We start from the raw sequence: 18,193 nt of genomic DNA on the forward strand, positions 1-18,193 counted from the left end.
ATTTTTTACAAATATACATATATGTGTATTTATATTCGTATTATATAGAGAATCGCTATAACATTAAATGTAATAATAGTTATAATATAGAACTATTGTCTCCTATTTTTGAAATTTATTAAATATGTATTGATTAAATACGTATTTATTATATTTAATGTTATTCTTGCAATTCTCTATGTTAAGTGGATATAAATACACAAATATATCGTATATATACATATATATAATATTAACATGTTTTTTAAATCATGTTTATCTGCAATAATTATTATAAATTATTTATATTAAACCAATTATTTTTAAAATAAAAAATTTACCTGACAATGTGATTATTCCTTATCCACTAATTATTAATTTTCAAATAAGTATCTAATAATTCATGTATTAAAAACACATGAAGAATATAAAACGATGCAAAACTGGAAACTACTGGAACAGATTCGGGTCTGGACTAGTTATTTATTGGTTCGGATTCCTTGACTGCTTGAACAGATCGACTGAGAAAAAGTTTATTATAATGGACCATTTTCCCGAAAATATTACATACATGGATCCAACTTGTATCAAACCTATGAATAATACGTGATTATAATCGATATAATTGTATATATTTATTTTTGTACAGTTATCTTCAAGAAATGACAAGAGATGATACATTTAATATTTGTAAATAGATTTTTGTTAAAGGATCTGATCATGGATTAATATTTTAATACTGTTTCTGATTGTTGTCGGAATAAATTAAAGTATGGTTTTGTATTTTCATATTGTAATTATTATATTCAAGTCATTAAACTATTCATGTATTTTTATTTTCCCTCCAAATGTTTGCGAAAACTTAACTATTTAGTAGAGCTACATAATCGAGTAAATGAATTAAATATTATCATATAACTGAATGAATTAAAATCACAGTCCTTAAAAATACAATGTAGCTAATATATATTCATTATAAAATAGATTATAATATATATATATTATAAAATATACATTAAAATAACATGCCAACATTATGATATTGCTTCATAAGTTTTTTCATTTAGTATATTTACCTTACAATTAGTTACAATAAAATCAGTTACAGTTGCAGTAAAACGTATAATGGTGCGGTAATATAAGATTGTCCTTGACATACATTAACTGATCTGCCATTACTGTTTTAAGCTCGCTGAATTCACGCCTCAGAACTTCTAAACATCTCTGAAGAACCTAATAGATAGAATTACCTGTATGTGAAAATTTAATTTATGCAGCAGACCATTATATATCATGCCAATAGTACTCCAAAAGTGACACTGGAGTATTTTAATAACTTAAACGTTTTCTAAACCGCTGAGACATTCACCTTTCTTCATTATAACACTCCGACGATGATCAGATCCATCCCAATAACTGAATGTGATCTCAATTTCTTCTTCCTTCAACGCGTTCTGCTTTCTAGCCCATTCTTGTCTCAATTCTTCCCTAAGTTTATTTTCCTCCTCGTTCCTTTCCCTACTGGCAAAAAACATGTATCTACATCTGGATTTTTCTAAATCTTCTTAATCGCAGGGCCATCAGATTGCACATTTTCTGCCTACGGGGATTTTTCGGCATTGTCTTCGTCAGAAGACATCTCAGCTTCATCTTCGTCTTCGTCCAGATTAAAAGACAAAGCTTGAATCTGTCTCTTCTGTTTGTTCTTTTCTGTCTGCTTCGCCGCTAGTGCTCTTTCCTTTTCCTGCTCTTTTTCACGTTCCTTCTATCAAAGCATAAAATACACGTACAAAAATACAAATTATGAGATAATCAGGATCATAAGAAGATTGTAAGAAATTACTTGTGGGTATCAGGATTCGTGAATGTTCGCTCAATTTAACGGCGGATTTTCTCTTGCATTCCGCGTGACCGACGGTACTACATGCACATATTATTGTAATGTAAATATTACAATGCTGTGTTTGGGATAAATTAAAATAGTGGTTTGATTTTCATGAGGAAAGAATGGACGTCGACATAAAAATCGAGCTGAAAATTGCATTTAAATCTTACCACTGAATCAAAATATACATTTAAATTTTGATATAATAATTGTGTAGAGTACACATACATTAGTGATGTTTGCAAAAGCGCATCTTTTATGCGTTTTTTCTTTAAACGGCGAAACTTCCACTTTTCGCTTGGCGCGAATTTCTCTACCAACATTGGGTTGTCGTAATACATTGCTCTGTAAAGAATTTATGCAACACGTGCATGGAAAGTGCCCCATTACGCACGCTACGCGTGCGTGATAGACCACTTTCCAGGCACTTGCAACATAAAATAGGGAGTGTAAGCCGTGTGTAAAGATGAAAATTCCCGGGTGCGGTAACCGCACCCGGGAATTTTCATCTTACCTCACTTGTTACACAAATAACTATTTGACTTCTGGTCGTTATTCCTTTCCTCAAAGTTGCAGTGCTGTTTTGTCGATTTTGTCCGAGTAATACCTTCGGTGGTGCCATTTTTTAGATATGACAAAACTTTAGTTCCTTATCTAATTGCTATAATTCACAAACATACATATAATTAGTTTATATATATTATACATAGTTTAATTTATATAGTGCATAATATAATACGGAATGTTTCAGAAATAAATTGTCTTTAACTTCACGCTTTGAAATCCACATTTAATAATTACGGAAATTATTAAACGTAAGTGTTATGCTAAGATATGCAAATAAATGCGTTTTGTCAAAACTATTTATTACGTGTCACTTACATCTCTCCCGGAAAAAGTTGAGATTTATTACGCGAGATGGCGCGGCGTCCGCCTCAAACAGATGCTAAGGATTCGTATGTATTTGACCGGAAATGAATGTCCGGGAAAGAATCTACCATATGAAATCGTTTGTATTTCGTATGAAGACTTTTGAAGTGCAATTGAAAAGGTTTGTGAGTCAGTCGTTTAATTGTAATTAATTAATTATTTTTACACCATGCATTTAGCCGAAATAGATAAATTGATGAAAGTTTTTATACGGAATCGTTTGTATTTCGTATGAAGAGTTATGAAGTGTGATTAAAAAGGTTAGTGAGTCACCCAGATAATTTTAATTAAATATTTATAAACTCGGTAATTAGCCGAAATATAGATTTTTAGTTATTCATGTTAAAAGAAGAAGGCGCTAGTGTTCCTGAAGGTCCGTCTGCAATCAGAATTAATATAAACGTTTTAAACATTATTTTATAGTGAAATAAATAAATATACAGACCAATAAGCCTGTAATTATAAGCGATAGTTGCTAATTAAGTTTGTGACTCATATAATTCCATCTTGCAGAGGACCTACTTTTAAATTGAGCGCTTTTAAATGTATTATTATTATACTACCGATATCGATATATTATTAGTAATTTAATATTAAAGCTTGGACAGAGTGACGTAAATTAATTTGCTCATAGTATAACAAAGTATTATGCGTTTAAATTCTCGAAAGCTAGCTTCTTTACTATATGCTCTCTCTTTATGTCGATCGATTCAGATAAAAATCTTTCTTTCTCTCGCGATATTCCTAGAGTAAAACTGTACAAAAACTCAACAAAAGTGGCGATATTTTTCACGGATCTGGTTCGAGTCTCGGCTCTTGGGGAAGGTACGCATGTAGAAAGAGTACGCCAACACAGTTTATCCTGCTAAATGGTTATCAATCTCTATAAGTTCTTTATTGTTTACACATAAATTATTAGTTATTTGTGCAACAAGTGCTGGAAGATGAAAATTCACGGGTGCGGAGTTGACGCACGAGCCGAAGGCGAGTGCGGTCACCGCACCCGGGAATTTTCATCTTCTAGCACGGCTTGCATACCCTATTTTATGTTGCAAGTGCGTGGAAAGTGGCCTATCACGCGCGTGTAGCGTGCGTAATAGGCCACTTTCCATGCACGTGTGACATAAAGAATATTTAAACGTTTCTTTTTTTTCGATGTCCTGTGAAATTGTACAATAGAGTTACAAATAAAGATAAAGCCACACTTTACGTATAATCTGATTCAGTCTTTGCTAATGTTACATAATAACGCGTAAACGTAGTAATTATTTGGTAAATTAATCGACATTTAGTAAATCCGGCATCATGTGAGCTATCATCTTGAATTCAGCATCTTTTGCTGGTTGAAAGCTCTCACATACGGCACGTACTGTATGCCCTCTATATTAGTATCACACATTACATCTTCATATATTGATTGTACACCGATTTCTAAACGTGTGTATCTATGGAATTTTAATTTCACCGATGGACTCCTTCACGCTGGGGTCCAACGAGCTCAAGTTGAGATTGTTGGTCTGGTGCGAACTGGCAGAGTGTGCGAGATTACCGAAATTCGCCAATGGCGAGGGAAAGTGCGGTTTTGACGGTGAGTCCAGCAATTGTGGCCGTACTCCAGTACCTATCAGCTGCGCCAATTCTAACTGGGAGATGCATTTGACGACATTGAGCCACGACCTGCCTAGATAGTTGCCATCGGTGTGAGCTACTGTGATGAGAGTCTTGATTATGGTATCGATGTTCTTCACCTTCATTTCCGTAATTGGTGAATTAGCCGTCAACAAGGTGAATCTTGCCAAAGCTTGTACATAGGCATCGCGCTCGAGGCTCATAATGAAAGATGCAGGCGATACGAATGGCACATCTAAAATATATATAACATATAAATAATATAAAGCACGAAAGGCACAGCCGTATAAATCTATTTTCCTTCGTTTCTCCGATTTCTTCTCACCTGATACCGTCCAAGCAGAGCGACGCGATCTCTGAATCGTCGCAGTCTTGAAGTCCGACGCTGAACGCCGCGAGGAATGGCGTCCAGACCATTTTGAACATCGGCTGCATGTGTTCCAGATGCTTCGCCGTAGTGAATGATGCCTGAACATGACTGACAGATTCCATCAAATTCTTCGCCGCCGTAGAAATTACTTCCATTTCCATGTTCCATAACAATCGTCGTTTCTTTTCACTAGATATCAGCTGTTTGCCGGCGAGCCGGCTATTATTAGGGTTCGACTTCATCTTAATCTCGTTGCCAGCGATTTCATCGTAGATCCTATTGGTAATTATTACATAATATTAATAATAATAAAATATAATTTTAAAAAATTAATAAAAATATACTAACAAAGATAAACTTAAATACAATAAAATTTTCTCAATATTAATAATTATATGTATGTAAAACATAATTTTTTAATTATAATTAACTTTAAAAATTGCTATACGTACTTGATGTATCGTTCTTTGGTCATTTTGTTCTTAATCTGCGGCGAGCCCAAATCAGTGGACATTATAATTGAGAAGCCGAAAACGTAGGCTGTATCCGCGCTCGTGAAGAGGCCGTTGTTAGGGTTACACTCGCAATAGCGACTGGCAAACTTTTCGATTAGTCGGTCGCAGAAGCATTGCGATGGCCCTCGCGGGTGTTGACGCAATGTGATTTCTGCCCAGTGCTCTGAATGTCAACGTGAAGAAATTCAAGCAAGCGCGGGTAAACGGCGGGAGTAACTATGACTCTCTTAACGGTAGCCAAATGCCTCGTCATCTAATTAGTGACGCGCATGAATGGATTAACGAGATTCCCACTGTCCCTATCTACTATCTAGCGAAACCACTGCCAAGGGAACGGGCTTGGAAAAATTAGCGGGGAAAGAAGACCCTGTTGAGCTTGACTCTAGTCTGGCACTGTAAGGAGACATGAGAGGTGTAGCATAAGTGGGAGATGGCAACATCGCTATCTTCTGTGCCTCGCCGGGCAGCCGAAAGCTCTCCAGGAAATACTTGAGTGCGGTTACTAGATCGCGTTCGGCAAAGTTCATCTGATCGATGTAATGGTACATTACCTGTGCAAACGGTATAACAAAATTAGTCATTATCTTAATTAATTAACATAATTATCGCGCAATAATCATAACATGATTTAGAATTGATCAACCATGGTCGCTATTTATGTCTATAATTAGTATAGTCTATTAATTTCAATTGTTTTCTCCTTGTCACCTGGTTATGATTATGGTCGCCCAGAAAGTCTCCAATGGCGGTTTTGTCGAGCCGCTCGTCCAGGTGCAGCCACCTGGCCACGTCCTCCGGCGAAGTACCGAGCATAAGAAGTACCTTGCTCCTGCAAGTACTGCACACCCTTGCCGGGCTTCCGACTAAAGATCTCGATACCGGCCTCCCATACCTCCTTTTGTTGTTTCTGTACTTCATACTGCTCCGGCGAGTCCGGCACCTCTTTGTTGCCAGTCAGACTGGAGACTGGAGTTGGCCGACGAGAGGCTGCCAGCGCTGCCGTAACGCGGTAGCGGGATCTCCGGCGTCGTATCCGGTAGATGTGACAATGGTTGCTGATCCGCTGGCACGCTAGGATTCACGTAAAGATCCCGACTCCACTCCACCATGCATTTCAGAATAGACACGAGGCACTCGAGACCACGGATGCGCATGGATTTCTCCTGAAAGAGCAAGACACTAATATTACAAACAAAACTTTATATTGCTTGTTTCGAAGAACATTCTCTGTTCCAAATAATACATTTATCCTGTCATCCTCTTTCTTATAACGCACCTGATTTGGCGATGCACCTAACTCCAGAGCTTGATGACCTTGAGCAATCTTAGAGAGATCATTGACGAGCTTCTCGAAGAGATTCGCTGCTGAGAGATCGCAATCGTAGTTAACGTAGATGTCGACGACGCTCTGGGCATCCGCACAGATCCTCGTAAGCGCATGTATGACCATCCACTTGTGCTCAAAAGAGCTGCTACAGGTCTCGAGGATGTTCATAAAGATCTCCTTGAAGAACACCTCAATCTACATCTTGAGGTGCATCTTGAAACGGGCGAGCAGCGCCAGGAACAGCTCTAACGACAGCTCGAACACTTCCGGCACCAAAGACACGCCATTCTTCGACAGCGCGACACACAAGTACTGTTTAATGGCGATAACAAACATCTTGTTAGAGCGCAATATTGGACCGGCATTCTGCAAGATTCCCAGAAGTAACTAAAGCGACAAGATTTTGGAACGGAGCTCGTGCGATATTGGATCGGGAGTGTCGTCCGGCAGCGGTTTCATAGAGAGCTTGCAGAGAGCGCGAAACACCAGGACTGCATCATTTTGCAGTACATGGGTGAATTTTGCAGTTATCATGTTGTCATTCTCAGCGGCTGCCTCGTCACCGTTGTCCTCTGGACTGCCGTTCTCCAAACTGACTTCCTCTTCCAATGGCACCACAGATTTTACCACATCATCAAGAATACTCTTGACAATTGTTTGAGAATCAATGTTATCATTACTAGGAGCATTCTTTGGACTAAGCTCTAAGCAAGCCTGAAAAAGCTGCTTAGAAAAGGTTATCCCAAATTTTAGCCAAATTAATTAACGAATCTCATTAAACTTATGCTCGTTTTAATCAGTAAGATCAGCCGCAAGCTGGTACAAAGCCGGATTTTCCATTTTGCCTCTTAAAAAATTTATAATAAATAAAATACGGACTCGCAGCTAAGCAACCCGACAGAGGTCTAGCGTATAATAGGCAAAGAGAAAACTCAAGATAACATGAAGAGTGTTAATACACGCATTTTTAATTGACGACCTCACGCAAATTAGTCAACTGAGGTAAGCGAAAATGTGCTCATTGAAAACCCTATAGAACTTCAGCTTTCGAACGAATCCAAGATCATTTCGCTGTGATTGTTTTGTGCAAAGATATTGGCAATTATATCGACCCGTGATCTCACAATCAAAATCAAATATTGCAGTCGATCACCGCGCGCGCGCGCCCATTTCTCTCAACAACAACAACGTATTTCAAAACAAGTGTATGCAGTATGCGTATGGTGTATACATATTTATTATTTTTACACATTTTTATTGGTCATCCTAACGTGTGAGCCTTGTTATCTGATATGTGAATTTATAAGTAAAAAATATGCGTGGCGTCATTTCATGCGCGCGCTAGATTTTTAAAACGCTATAACTCTACAAAAAAAGGACGTAGCAACTAGCAACGTACAACAGATATTGATTTTTTGCGTTTTGCATTCTGCAGGTACCTAGGTATGTAAATTGTTGGAATTGAATGATAATTCTTGGAAAATTCTTGAAATTTTATATAGTGCAATCTTCTTACCGATTATTTTCTCCTGATATCTTTTCGATTTTTAAAATTCTAAATTTTTGCGACTATATCTCTCGAATTCTCAGGATCACGATTTTTTGAATTCTTAGAAATTTAGATAGTACGTCGATTTTTGCCGATTATTTTCTCCTGATACTTTGTCGATTTTTCAGATTCTTTATTTTTGCTACTCGAGTTGTTACCGAATTCTCGGAATCGTGATTCTTATTGAAACTCTTGAGAAAATTTTGGAATTTTATATTGACTTTTTTGCCGATTATATTCTTTTAATACTTTTGCCAATTTTCGAGGTTCTTAATTAATTTTTCGCTATTTGAAGTCATAAAGTCAGTTATTTTTATAACGATAGCCTGTGAATTTGAAAATTTTTCATATTATCAATAATTGATAGGTTATTCGGTATACTTATATTTATAATTACTTATCAAACTGCTGATATGGTTACTATATATGGATACTATATATAAAATATAAAATAAGGAAAGTTTATTGATCTCGACTTCAATTGGCCAATTGGCAAAAATATAAGTGCTCCCCGAATGCACCCTATATGGTGTCAATGTCGATAACTTATCATGATTTGGTTATTCGCGACAATAAACAATAGTTTACCAATTGTCAGTAAAAGAAAGAAACAAATTTTGATAAATTTTAGATAAATTGAAATACAAAGGAATTAAATATATTATATAAGTTAAATGATAAATTAGTGTATTAAATTTTTTTTACATTTTTACAAATTTCATTATCATATTATCGATATTTGATAACCAAACAGCAATGTTGGTTATTATACGACAGCACATATAATACATATAATCTAATTTGAATATCGACATACATGCATCATACATGCATATATTATATTATATATGTATATGACACTATATTGCTACATGATGATGATATTGCTATATTGATCAGATCTTATTTCAAGACCGTCTTAAGTAATATTTTAAGATGCTAATACGGCTCTGTGATTGGTTAATGACATCTTAAAATTGTACTTAAGATATGGTCTTAAGGGGATCCTAAAGACGTTTGTATTACCGACCGAATTCTATATCTGTCCTTGTATAGACAATGATGATAGACAAGGATAGACATGGTTATAGGTTATAATTTCTTCGAAGCTCTCATTTTTATTCCAGGCTTTCAATCTCAATTTCAAAGGTATGTTATTGTTTGTGCACGTCTTCTGAAGGGTGGGAACATTTCATTTCGTACATATTACTTATACAACTGTTTATATTAGAAAATGAGGTAACAACATTTTTATTTTTTTTCAATTATTACTAATTATTTTACATTCCCACCCTTCATTAGTACCTATACTTTACTCCTGTAAAAGGATTTTGCGATCTATAAAGCCGTTTCAAAATTAGACCTTTGACTGTAATTGTCGGTAATTAAGTCACTTTAGCATCCCCTTAAATATAAGAACCGACTATGAATACCGGCCTATAGTTATTTTTATAAAATTTCTTATTGTTTTTTCTTATTGTTTAGAGAAATAAAAATTTTGAATTTACCAATAAAAATATAAGAATTTATTTAAAATTTAAATATATTATTTATTTTATTATAAAGAATTATGAATCGTGTGTATATACGTAAACTCTGTTCTATGGCCGGTATTTATAGTCGGTTCTTATATTTAAGACCATCTTAAGTACAATCTTAAGATGTCATTAACCAATCACAGAGCCGTATTAGCATCTTAAGATATTACTTAAGACGGTTTTAAAATAAGATCTGATTATGAATACCGGCCTATATCTTCCGATAGTTCCGATTGAAACAGCACTTTATAGATGGCGTACAAGTTTGTTTACGGTTATATTTGTAAACAGTCTAAATCTAAATGCTTGTCAAAGTTGGGACTGTCGGGACAAATCTTCCTGCGGCGGTGTTAAAGTCGAAGAGAATATTTTGGCAGAGACATGGATAAACTATCGAAGCCACAGATAATCTGTCACATCGAAAAATCGGTAGATTATTCGCTGTTTGATGCAAAGTGGATACCATGTAGCGCAAAGTTCGTGGTTATGGGCTCTCGGCCTCGTGGTACCGGTATTATACAGATTTACGAGGTGTCTAGTGGCGAATTAAAGCTTGTCAAGGATGTAGAGAGATCCAACCAGATGAAATGTGGAACATTTAAAGCTTCTAGTCTTCGTGATAGATATTTGGCTACTGGTGATTTCAAGGTTTCTCCTACTCAACAACAGATATATGTTTTATTAAATATTTGCATATAGACGTATATACCTACATTTGATGATGTCTTGTGCGATGTTCAATTGATTCGTAAATCATGAAAGCTAACTTTACAGGGTAAATTGAATATTTACAATTTAGAAGATCCTTCAGTACCAGTTTATTCAGCTAACGCTCACACACAGATTATAAATGCCATTGATGGAGTGGCAGGTGCTAGCGTAGGATATGGAGCACCAGAATTAGTAACTGGATCTAGAGATGGAAGTGTAAAAGTATGGGATCCTAGGCAAAAGAATCGACCAGTGGCGATTATGGAACCTAAGGAGGGAGAAAGTCGGCGGGACTGTTGGTCAGTGGGATTCGGCAATTCTTACAATTCCGAGGAAAGAGTAGTAGCAGCGGGATACGATAACGGAGATGTTAAAATGTTCGACTTAAGGGCTATGTCTCTGAGATGGGAAAGTAACTTGAAAAATGGAGTTTGTGGTCTTGAATTCGATAGAAAAGACATTCCCATGAATAAACTAGTTGCTACTACCTTAGAATCTAAATTTTATCTCTTTGACCTGAAGACTCAGCATCCTAAGAAAGGTTTTGCTTATCTTACTGAAAAGGTATTATTTGAGACAAAAATTTAATATTTATTCTCTCTTTCTGTCTCTGTATGTAAATACGTATTTCTCACACTGTGTATGATTTTAGGCGCACAAATCAACGGTATGGCTGGTTAAGCACTTGCCACAAAATCGTGAATTATTCGCAACATGTGGCGGTGGAGGAACAATTTGTCTTTGGAAATAGTAAATATTCATGTTTTTAAAATACAATTGCGTTACATGCTTAAAGATGCTTGAAAATCAAATTTTTTGTTGTTTTTCAGTAATTATCCAGAGAAAAGAAAAACTACAGACGCCGATGGGATCGAGCAAGGAGTTGTAGGCAATGTCAGTTTGCTCCAGAACTGTACGCTCTCGTCGCAACCTATTAGTTGTTTGGATTGGAGCCCGGACAAGCCAGGACTCGCAGTTTGCACATCGTTTGATCAATGCTTACGCGTTATCATCACTACGAAACTGAATACTATTGATTAAACAACGGAAAGCTCGAAAGCTTGTAAATAAGCCTGTGTACGATTTCTAATTTGCGAACGCAAGGTGCATTATGCAACGGCGAGCAGACGAGAGCGAATTATATGTCATTGGGCCAATCTATTTAGGATCGAACCCTTATTAAGTATCGGCCATCTTGCGCATGGTCGTGAATGTTACGCAATATCGCGCGCGCGACGTCCGCCATTTGAGATGCGTTCAGCCGGTTCAACCCACGCGTTGTCACTTGCACCTTACACCTCCATTGCATCGCGATTCGCGCGCGAGGGCGCAGCATTGCAACCGCGCACGCAAGGTCAGGAATACCTCGATTTTAATTATATAAATTAGCTGTCGCCGCGTCCATCTCTCGCCCACTCAACGCGACATGTCGATGTTATCAAATCAAACCCCACCCATTTCATTCAATCCTTTCACGTCCAATAAAAATCAAAATGTATATCTTGTTTCATCTTTAATGCATAGAATAGTAGTACAAAAAAAGTTCAACTAAAATAATCGCGCAAATTCAACTAAAATTCACGTAACATTTTTATCTAAAATTTTTCTTTTCATTTTTCATATTATTTCTTCATTTTCTTGTATTCTTACCGAGACATTATATTCATTTTTATTTCTTATTGCAATACAATATTTACTGCGGACATTTTCAAGGGAGTTTCGTATCTCAAACATGTATAATTCTTCGTTTGCTCAACAAAAAGTGTATCGATCAAAAATCAAACGAAATAGATTGTAGGAATCAAAGGAATGGATGGCTATCCTAGAAGTATAGTTGGCAAGTGTCGGTGGGCTAATTACATAGCAATATATATATATATATTGCTCATATATACATATATATATATATATATATATATATATATATGTATATATGAGTATTTACAGGAGCGGGTGTACACGAATACGCCGACAAATAGACAAGTGTGTAGCAATACCTGGTTCCTATTTTTGTTTCTTAATGGCGCACTTCGCGATGCACTTTGCGGCGGTTTGGTCAACATCCAAAATTTGCATTGCTCCTCCTGCCTCCTACCCCTAACTGTATGATCGGTACGATTAAATCTTACAATTAAATAGAAAAATCAATCCTTAGAAACCTTGTTTCTCATTAAATATACCAATTAGTAGTCGATAAGTATTTTTATTGGGAATTTTCATTAATTGTATTTATCTTCCAAATCCCTAACTCAGAAATGATAATTGTTAATGGCTTAAGACGATTTTTCCATTTAAAAATTATTCCATTAATCAAATTATTATTACTACTTGACATTTAGCAATCTGCCACCTGCAACCGATGATGGAGCTGGAATTGGCAAATAAAAAAGGTTCCAACACACATGAAAAATATTTTTATTTCTCTTAAGTTCTAGTGGTAATCACAGTAGTACCCTCAAGTCATTTTATAATTTATTTGAAGCGTAAAGTCATTGTGATGCTGCCTAAATAAAAAGCTTTAAAATAGAAAAAAAATTTATATAAATATACTAAATCCAATCCAATAATAATACGTGAAACAAGTGAACCACTATGATATTGATATTGGTAGTTCAATAATAATATTGTTTGAATTCTTATATACTTTTTCCAAACTCAGTACACTGCGCACCAATTTCTTGTCGGTCTTTACCCATGTCTTAGTGGTCGAATTGGTAAAGACGCCTGTCACGGAATGTAAGAAAACCCGAAAGAAAAGGTTTGCACCCCTGGCTGGGGTGATATTTTTCGCAATAAATTCTTTACAATGACTTAATGAGGATGCTTATTTGCTATCAAAATTTAAATCGATTATCGATTTAAAGTATGGAGAGTTTACTGTTCGAACAAGGGAGCTGTGTTTTAAAGACCGACAAAAAAACACGCAGTGTACTGAGTTTGGAAAAAGTATAAAATTCTCAAACAATATTATTATTATTAGGCTACCAAGTCTGGACCGTAAATGGCATTTTTCTGTCTTTTTCTCTCTCTAATTGATAATAAATCCATATTATTGTACAAAAATGATAATAAATCAGTAATTGATGTGTTCAATATTATATATTAAAACATGAAATGCAAGTTTCTTCAGGTTATCATCTGATAGATACATTTGTTGAAAAAATTTTTAAATGATAAAAAATTGACAATAATCGCAAATATTAAAATGCAAGTTTCTTCATTAGTAAATACATATGTTGATCTATCTCGAAGCCGTGCAGATTGTTCGCATCGCCTTGTAGCCTCATCAGCAGACCTCCGAAAGATACGTAGGCTGATCTGGAAGCAAAATAAAAACGGTTCAGTTGTGCGTTTGCATCGCCCTATATAGATATTTCGAAGTGGCGCTCGCCTTCGACACTTGATACAGACTATGATATATTCTGATGCTATGATATATATTATGATTTTAAGATGTGCCGCCTAAAATTAAGCCTATATTCATCTGACTTTTTTTCTTTCTGTGGATTCTAGCGCCAACTTCTGAAATATTGGTATACGTATAGCTAAGAAGCACCCTGTATAATACGTAAAACGAAAAGATTTTTAAATAGCAGATTCAACTTGAAGAGGGGTCGATAGCATCAATATTCTTCTAATGCTATTAAATTTCAGACGATTGGACGATTCTCATGTTCAAGTAACTTTCCATATTCGAGGTCGTCAATGTTTCTTCTAGTAGCAGTGCAGATTTGCGACCGTCATAACTGCAGTGCCGATAGCGGTCGTGCATATAGATTGACCACACAACCAGCTAACCACACTGCCAACATGCCGATCGCTAAAGAAAGTTCTTCCTTTAAACGATTACGAAAAAAGATGTATCTGTTGGACCGATGAGCTTCCAAATACTCCATTCTTCAAGCTCGACTGATGATCATTTTCTTCCTCTGTGCCATTTCCGTTTTATCTTTAATTTTGTGGGATATACGTACCAAAAAATCAAAACTTCGCAACAGTTTATACGTTTTAATGCATTAGTGATATAATAATCGTTTAAAATTGTATTTTATTAAAATCAGATAAATTGCGGATAACTAACGTAAAACAGTTTGTAGTACAAGCTTGAAATTAAATATTAACATGACATAATGGAAGAGCAATATATAAATTTATGTGGAGCAATATTAATTAAACGCCGAAATTATGGGCTGCGTAGATTCCGCGGTGAGACAGCAATAAACTTTTTCCATCACTTGACAATCAGTTGACTACTTACATAATTATTATAATGACATCTTGGAACTAGACACTCCATGACTTGAAAGTATACGCAAAAAAATAACATTAACTCGAATGTATCATAAAATTCTTGTATTTCAACGTATCCAACATCAAATGTATCTGATTGTGCACTGTTGATTGTAATCATTTTAATAACGCTTATAAAATGCATTCTATGAAATTTGCGATGCTAATGTGCATATACATAATCGCGGAAACGCACATTCAAATTTCGCGTGACTTACGAAAGACAGAGAGGGGGAGGAGGAAGGAGAGGAGGAGGGAGGAATACGCGATTACCAAAGGGAATACTCGCGCGGCATACGTGTTGCAAGGTTTCTCTATCGATTGACCTTGCCTCTGACAATACCTCGAATGTCTGGCTCTAAGAGGCACTCCGCTCCTGTAAGAGTCAATTATTTTTAACCAAGCTTCGAGCTTCCGTTTACGCCCTGGATCTACTTCCCTCTCTCTCTCTCTCTCTCTCTCTCTCTCTCTCTCTCTTTCTCGCTCTCTTCTTTTCGTTTACCATTTAAGAAGATTTAAAAAATACCGTAGAATTTCCAATTTACGTAATAGATAACTTAGCCAAGGTCTAACCGTTACAAATGCAACATAGCAATGTATCTATAATTAAAATGTATCTGTAATTTATCTATAATTAAAATTTCTAAAAACTGAAATTTCTGATATTATATACATAATAAATGAAACACGACCGCTATGATATACAATCAATTTAGAGAAAGTGCCATTTCGGTCAGGACCATAGAGATATAAGAAAGAGTGCGCACAAGCGAGCTGAAAAAGCGATAGAGCCTTCTCTTTGTCTGAGAAGGGGCCTATATGCAGCGTTCTTTTTCTATTTCTATATCGCAGCCTCTTACTATGCTAGCATACGACTCGTCTCTCTAGCACTCTAATCTCATATCTCTATATGGTCAGGACTCGATCAGGATCTTGGTAGCCTAATATTATTCGCGTGAATTTTGTTTACAATTCTTCGTCCGAGCAAACCACGCGCGCCATTACTAATGGTCTCAACGCAGTCTCAACTAAAGCTAGAACAGTACTATCAATTATTAAAATTTCTTTAATGTTTAATGTTAATACTTCAAAATTACAGAAACATAATATATTTTAAGATATTCAATGTCTTTTTTACCGGATTTTGAAGTTATGCGTACAAATATGCGATTATCCTCTTAAAGTAATCATCTAAAGATTTTACGTTTTTATCCATCTCGAAAGCACACATCTATACTCCTTTTTCTGACAATATTTTCGGTTAAATATTTACTTTGAAGTAGCTAAAAAGTTGTTTTACTCCGCTAAGCAATTTGACAGCTCGTTGAGCGATTTCACTTCTTTTTGTATCTATATATAATATGAACCTATCAAATATGATCGATAACACAGATAAGATGAATGAAAATATATGAAGTGGAAAAAACAAGCTCTCTGAAACTAAAGTTATTAAACTCTATATTTGCAAATAAGGAATTTAATTTTGAATTAATGGTCTAGTCTAATAGGTTTTTGTTTATATTAATCAATAATAATGTTCACAGAGAGATAAATCAGATTCCATATATTATTAAATAATTCTGATATATAGCGGAAATATATTTCTTCTTATTTCATTATCTAAATACTACAGGAAAAAATATTCAGAACTATATAATTTATATATTTGTGTCTACAAATTAATCACTAATAAAGGCGCTGGTGAAATTAAATGAAGAACGCATTAGATGATTTTTATTGCCATTTGATACAACAGAATATATGATCCTACATATAAACAATGTGTATGCGTATATATTTGTGTGCGCGCATAAATTGTTACATATATGCGAGGCTTTGTTACATGAAACGAGTATGCAACAAGCATACCTCCATTAACAAATCCCTCGTCACAAATGGTCGAACGCCATTACACATTTATTCATAGAAAAACTGTCATTGCCGATGATATTGCATTGGGGGAAAAAAAACATTTATCAATGCAGCATGCATTCGTTTGCTTAATTGCTAAAATCCCTTTCTCCGCGAGATATATCGTGGAATAGAAAGAAGAGAATGGGGCGAAAAACGGCAATGACAGTTACTTTTTAGCAGGATTTATTTATTGCAGCACATACACATTGTGCAGTTTTCCAACAGATTTTCCATAGAATTATTTTTTACAGAACCACCGACGTATTACCGAGCAATTTCACACTAACCATAGAAGTTCATATCACTCATTTGTCGATTGTCCAAAGTTTAAAGTTTTTACGCAACAAACATCAACTGTAAGTATTAGTGTCTATCGTCAATTATTGTTCCAGACAGATTTGATATTTCTGAATGAAAATTAGCGATTATGTGATTACATGATTAATACTTCAGAAACACATGCAGATTAACTAAATTATTATTTATCTCTAGAGAAATACTTGCGAATAATATTCTTAACTTATAACGCACATTTCGCTGTTATAATTATACTGTAATAATTATATTTCAAATAGAGAAAAACTTGGCAAAAAATAATAGACATACTTTTCTGTGCTCTCTACTTATATAACGAATTACAGAAAAAGATAATTCATATGAGATCCATCATATAATCATATTGGTTATTCTCACAGATTAAAAGAGTAATATTTAAACCAGAGGTAACATAATGGAAATATGAAAATCGAAAAAATTGTATAATGTTATATTTTTATTGAATCGAAATCTTAATTAAATCTTATTATAAAATATTAATGTAATCGAATCTAAAATTGCTAAAAAATTTGGGGATTTTTTCTCTGATTTAAACTTTCTTTCGAATCCGAGTTTGTTATTAATTTAAAATTATAAAAGGTCCCCCTGAGAATCTTGTATAAAACAAAAAATTCTCACGAAGACATTATGTATAATATACATCGAGGTATGCACGATATAATTATCACAAGCTCTGCAAGTTTTGGGATAATCCGGAGGGCGATACGTGAACTTCCTGATATGGCACTCTCGCTCGCAATGAGGATACTGCGCAATCTGGTATCGATGATGTCGGTTTTTAATCGTGTGCACACTTATCTACGTTTTCAGCGCTAGAAAAGATGACGTCCTGTCACACGATAGCTGATGGCGGCGACAGAAGAGATGTCGTACCAGATAGTGCATTTACAGTATTCAGGGCCCGTGTAAACGCGCATCTGGCACGAGCCCCAACTGCCCTGTAATCTCGTATTGGCTCGCTTCCGCTCCACTCGCTCTCATGCTCTTTTTACTCGTTAATCTTCGCAGTCTATCCCCCTTTTTCCCCTTTATCTACTTTCCAATTTACTCTTCCTCGTATCAAGTTGCAATAAAGTTGCGATATCTCATTTATTATGATATTAATAGCAAAATATCTCATTGATAGTAATATTATGTGTGCGCGCGTGCGTGCGTGTGCGTGTGTGTGTGCGTGTGTGTGTGTGTGTGTGTGTGTGTGTGTGTGTGTGTGTGTGTGTGTG

The 18,193-nt window shown here is 35.4% G+C and overlaps 2 protein-coding genes, 1 long non-coding RNA gene and 1 pseudogene across 4 annotated transcripts in view; 1 reads left to right on the forward strand and 3 right to left on the reverse strand.

Annotated features, from left to right (window-relative positions):
- Nucleotides 1-1,110: 1,110 nt before the first annotated feature.
- On the reverse strand, nucleotides 1,111-1,919 carry LOC112462457. The gene is made up of 3 exons (XR_003041669.1): nucleotides 1,823-1,919; nucleotides 1,349-1,744; nucleotides 1,111-1,212 (listed from the first exon to the last, which is right to left on the reverse strand). It is a non-coding gene; the product is annotated as an uncharacterized LOC112462457 (long non-coding RNA).
- A 2,030-nt stretch (nucleotides 1,920-3,949) lies between these two features.
- Nucleotides 3,950-7,475, reverse strand: LOC112462460 (annotated as a pseudogene).
- Nucleotides 7,476-9,986: 2,511 nt separating this feature from the next.
- Nucleotides 9,987-12,728, forward strand: LOC112462467 (WD repeat-containing protein 92). Its single transcript, XM_025028269.1, has 4 exons — nucleotides 9,987-10,370; nucleotides 10,497-10,997; nucleotides 11,086-11,183; nucleotides 11,264-12,728. Exons 1-4 carry the CDS (start codon nucleotides 10,104-10,106, stop codon nucleotides 11,472-11,474), a joined length of 1,077 nt encoding a protein of 358 aa, XP_024884037.1. The 5' UTR covers nucleotides 9,987-10,103; the 3' UTR covers nucleotides 11,475-12,728.
- A 104-nt stretch (nucleotides 12,729-12,832) lies between these two features.
- The window catches only part of LOC112462478 (DNA-directed RNA polymerases I, II, and III subunit RPABC3), a 58,604-nt gene continuing 53,243 nt past the window's right edge, over nucleotides 12,833-18,193 (reverse strand). For both annotated transcript variants that reach the window (XM_025028275.1, XM_025028284.1), the window contains exon 4: nucleotides 12,833-13,751. In XM_025028275.1, coding sequence (XP_024884043.1) covers nucleotides 13,634-13,751 — 118 coding nt within the window. In that variant the 3' untranslated portion in view covers nucleotides 12,833-13,633. The remainder of the gene's footprint in view (nucleotides 13,752-18,193) is intronic.

Source organism: Temnothorax curvispinosus, unplaced genomic scaffold, assembly GCF_003070985.1.
Source record: "Temnothorax curvispinosus isolate PA1 unplaced genomic scaffold, ASM307098v1 QBEX01001322.1, whole genome shotgun sequence".
NCBI classification, from domain to species: domain Eukaryota; kingdom Metazoa; phylum Arthropoda; class Insecta; order Hymenoptera; family Formicidae; genus Temnothorax; species Temnothorax curvispinosus.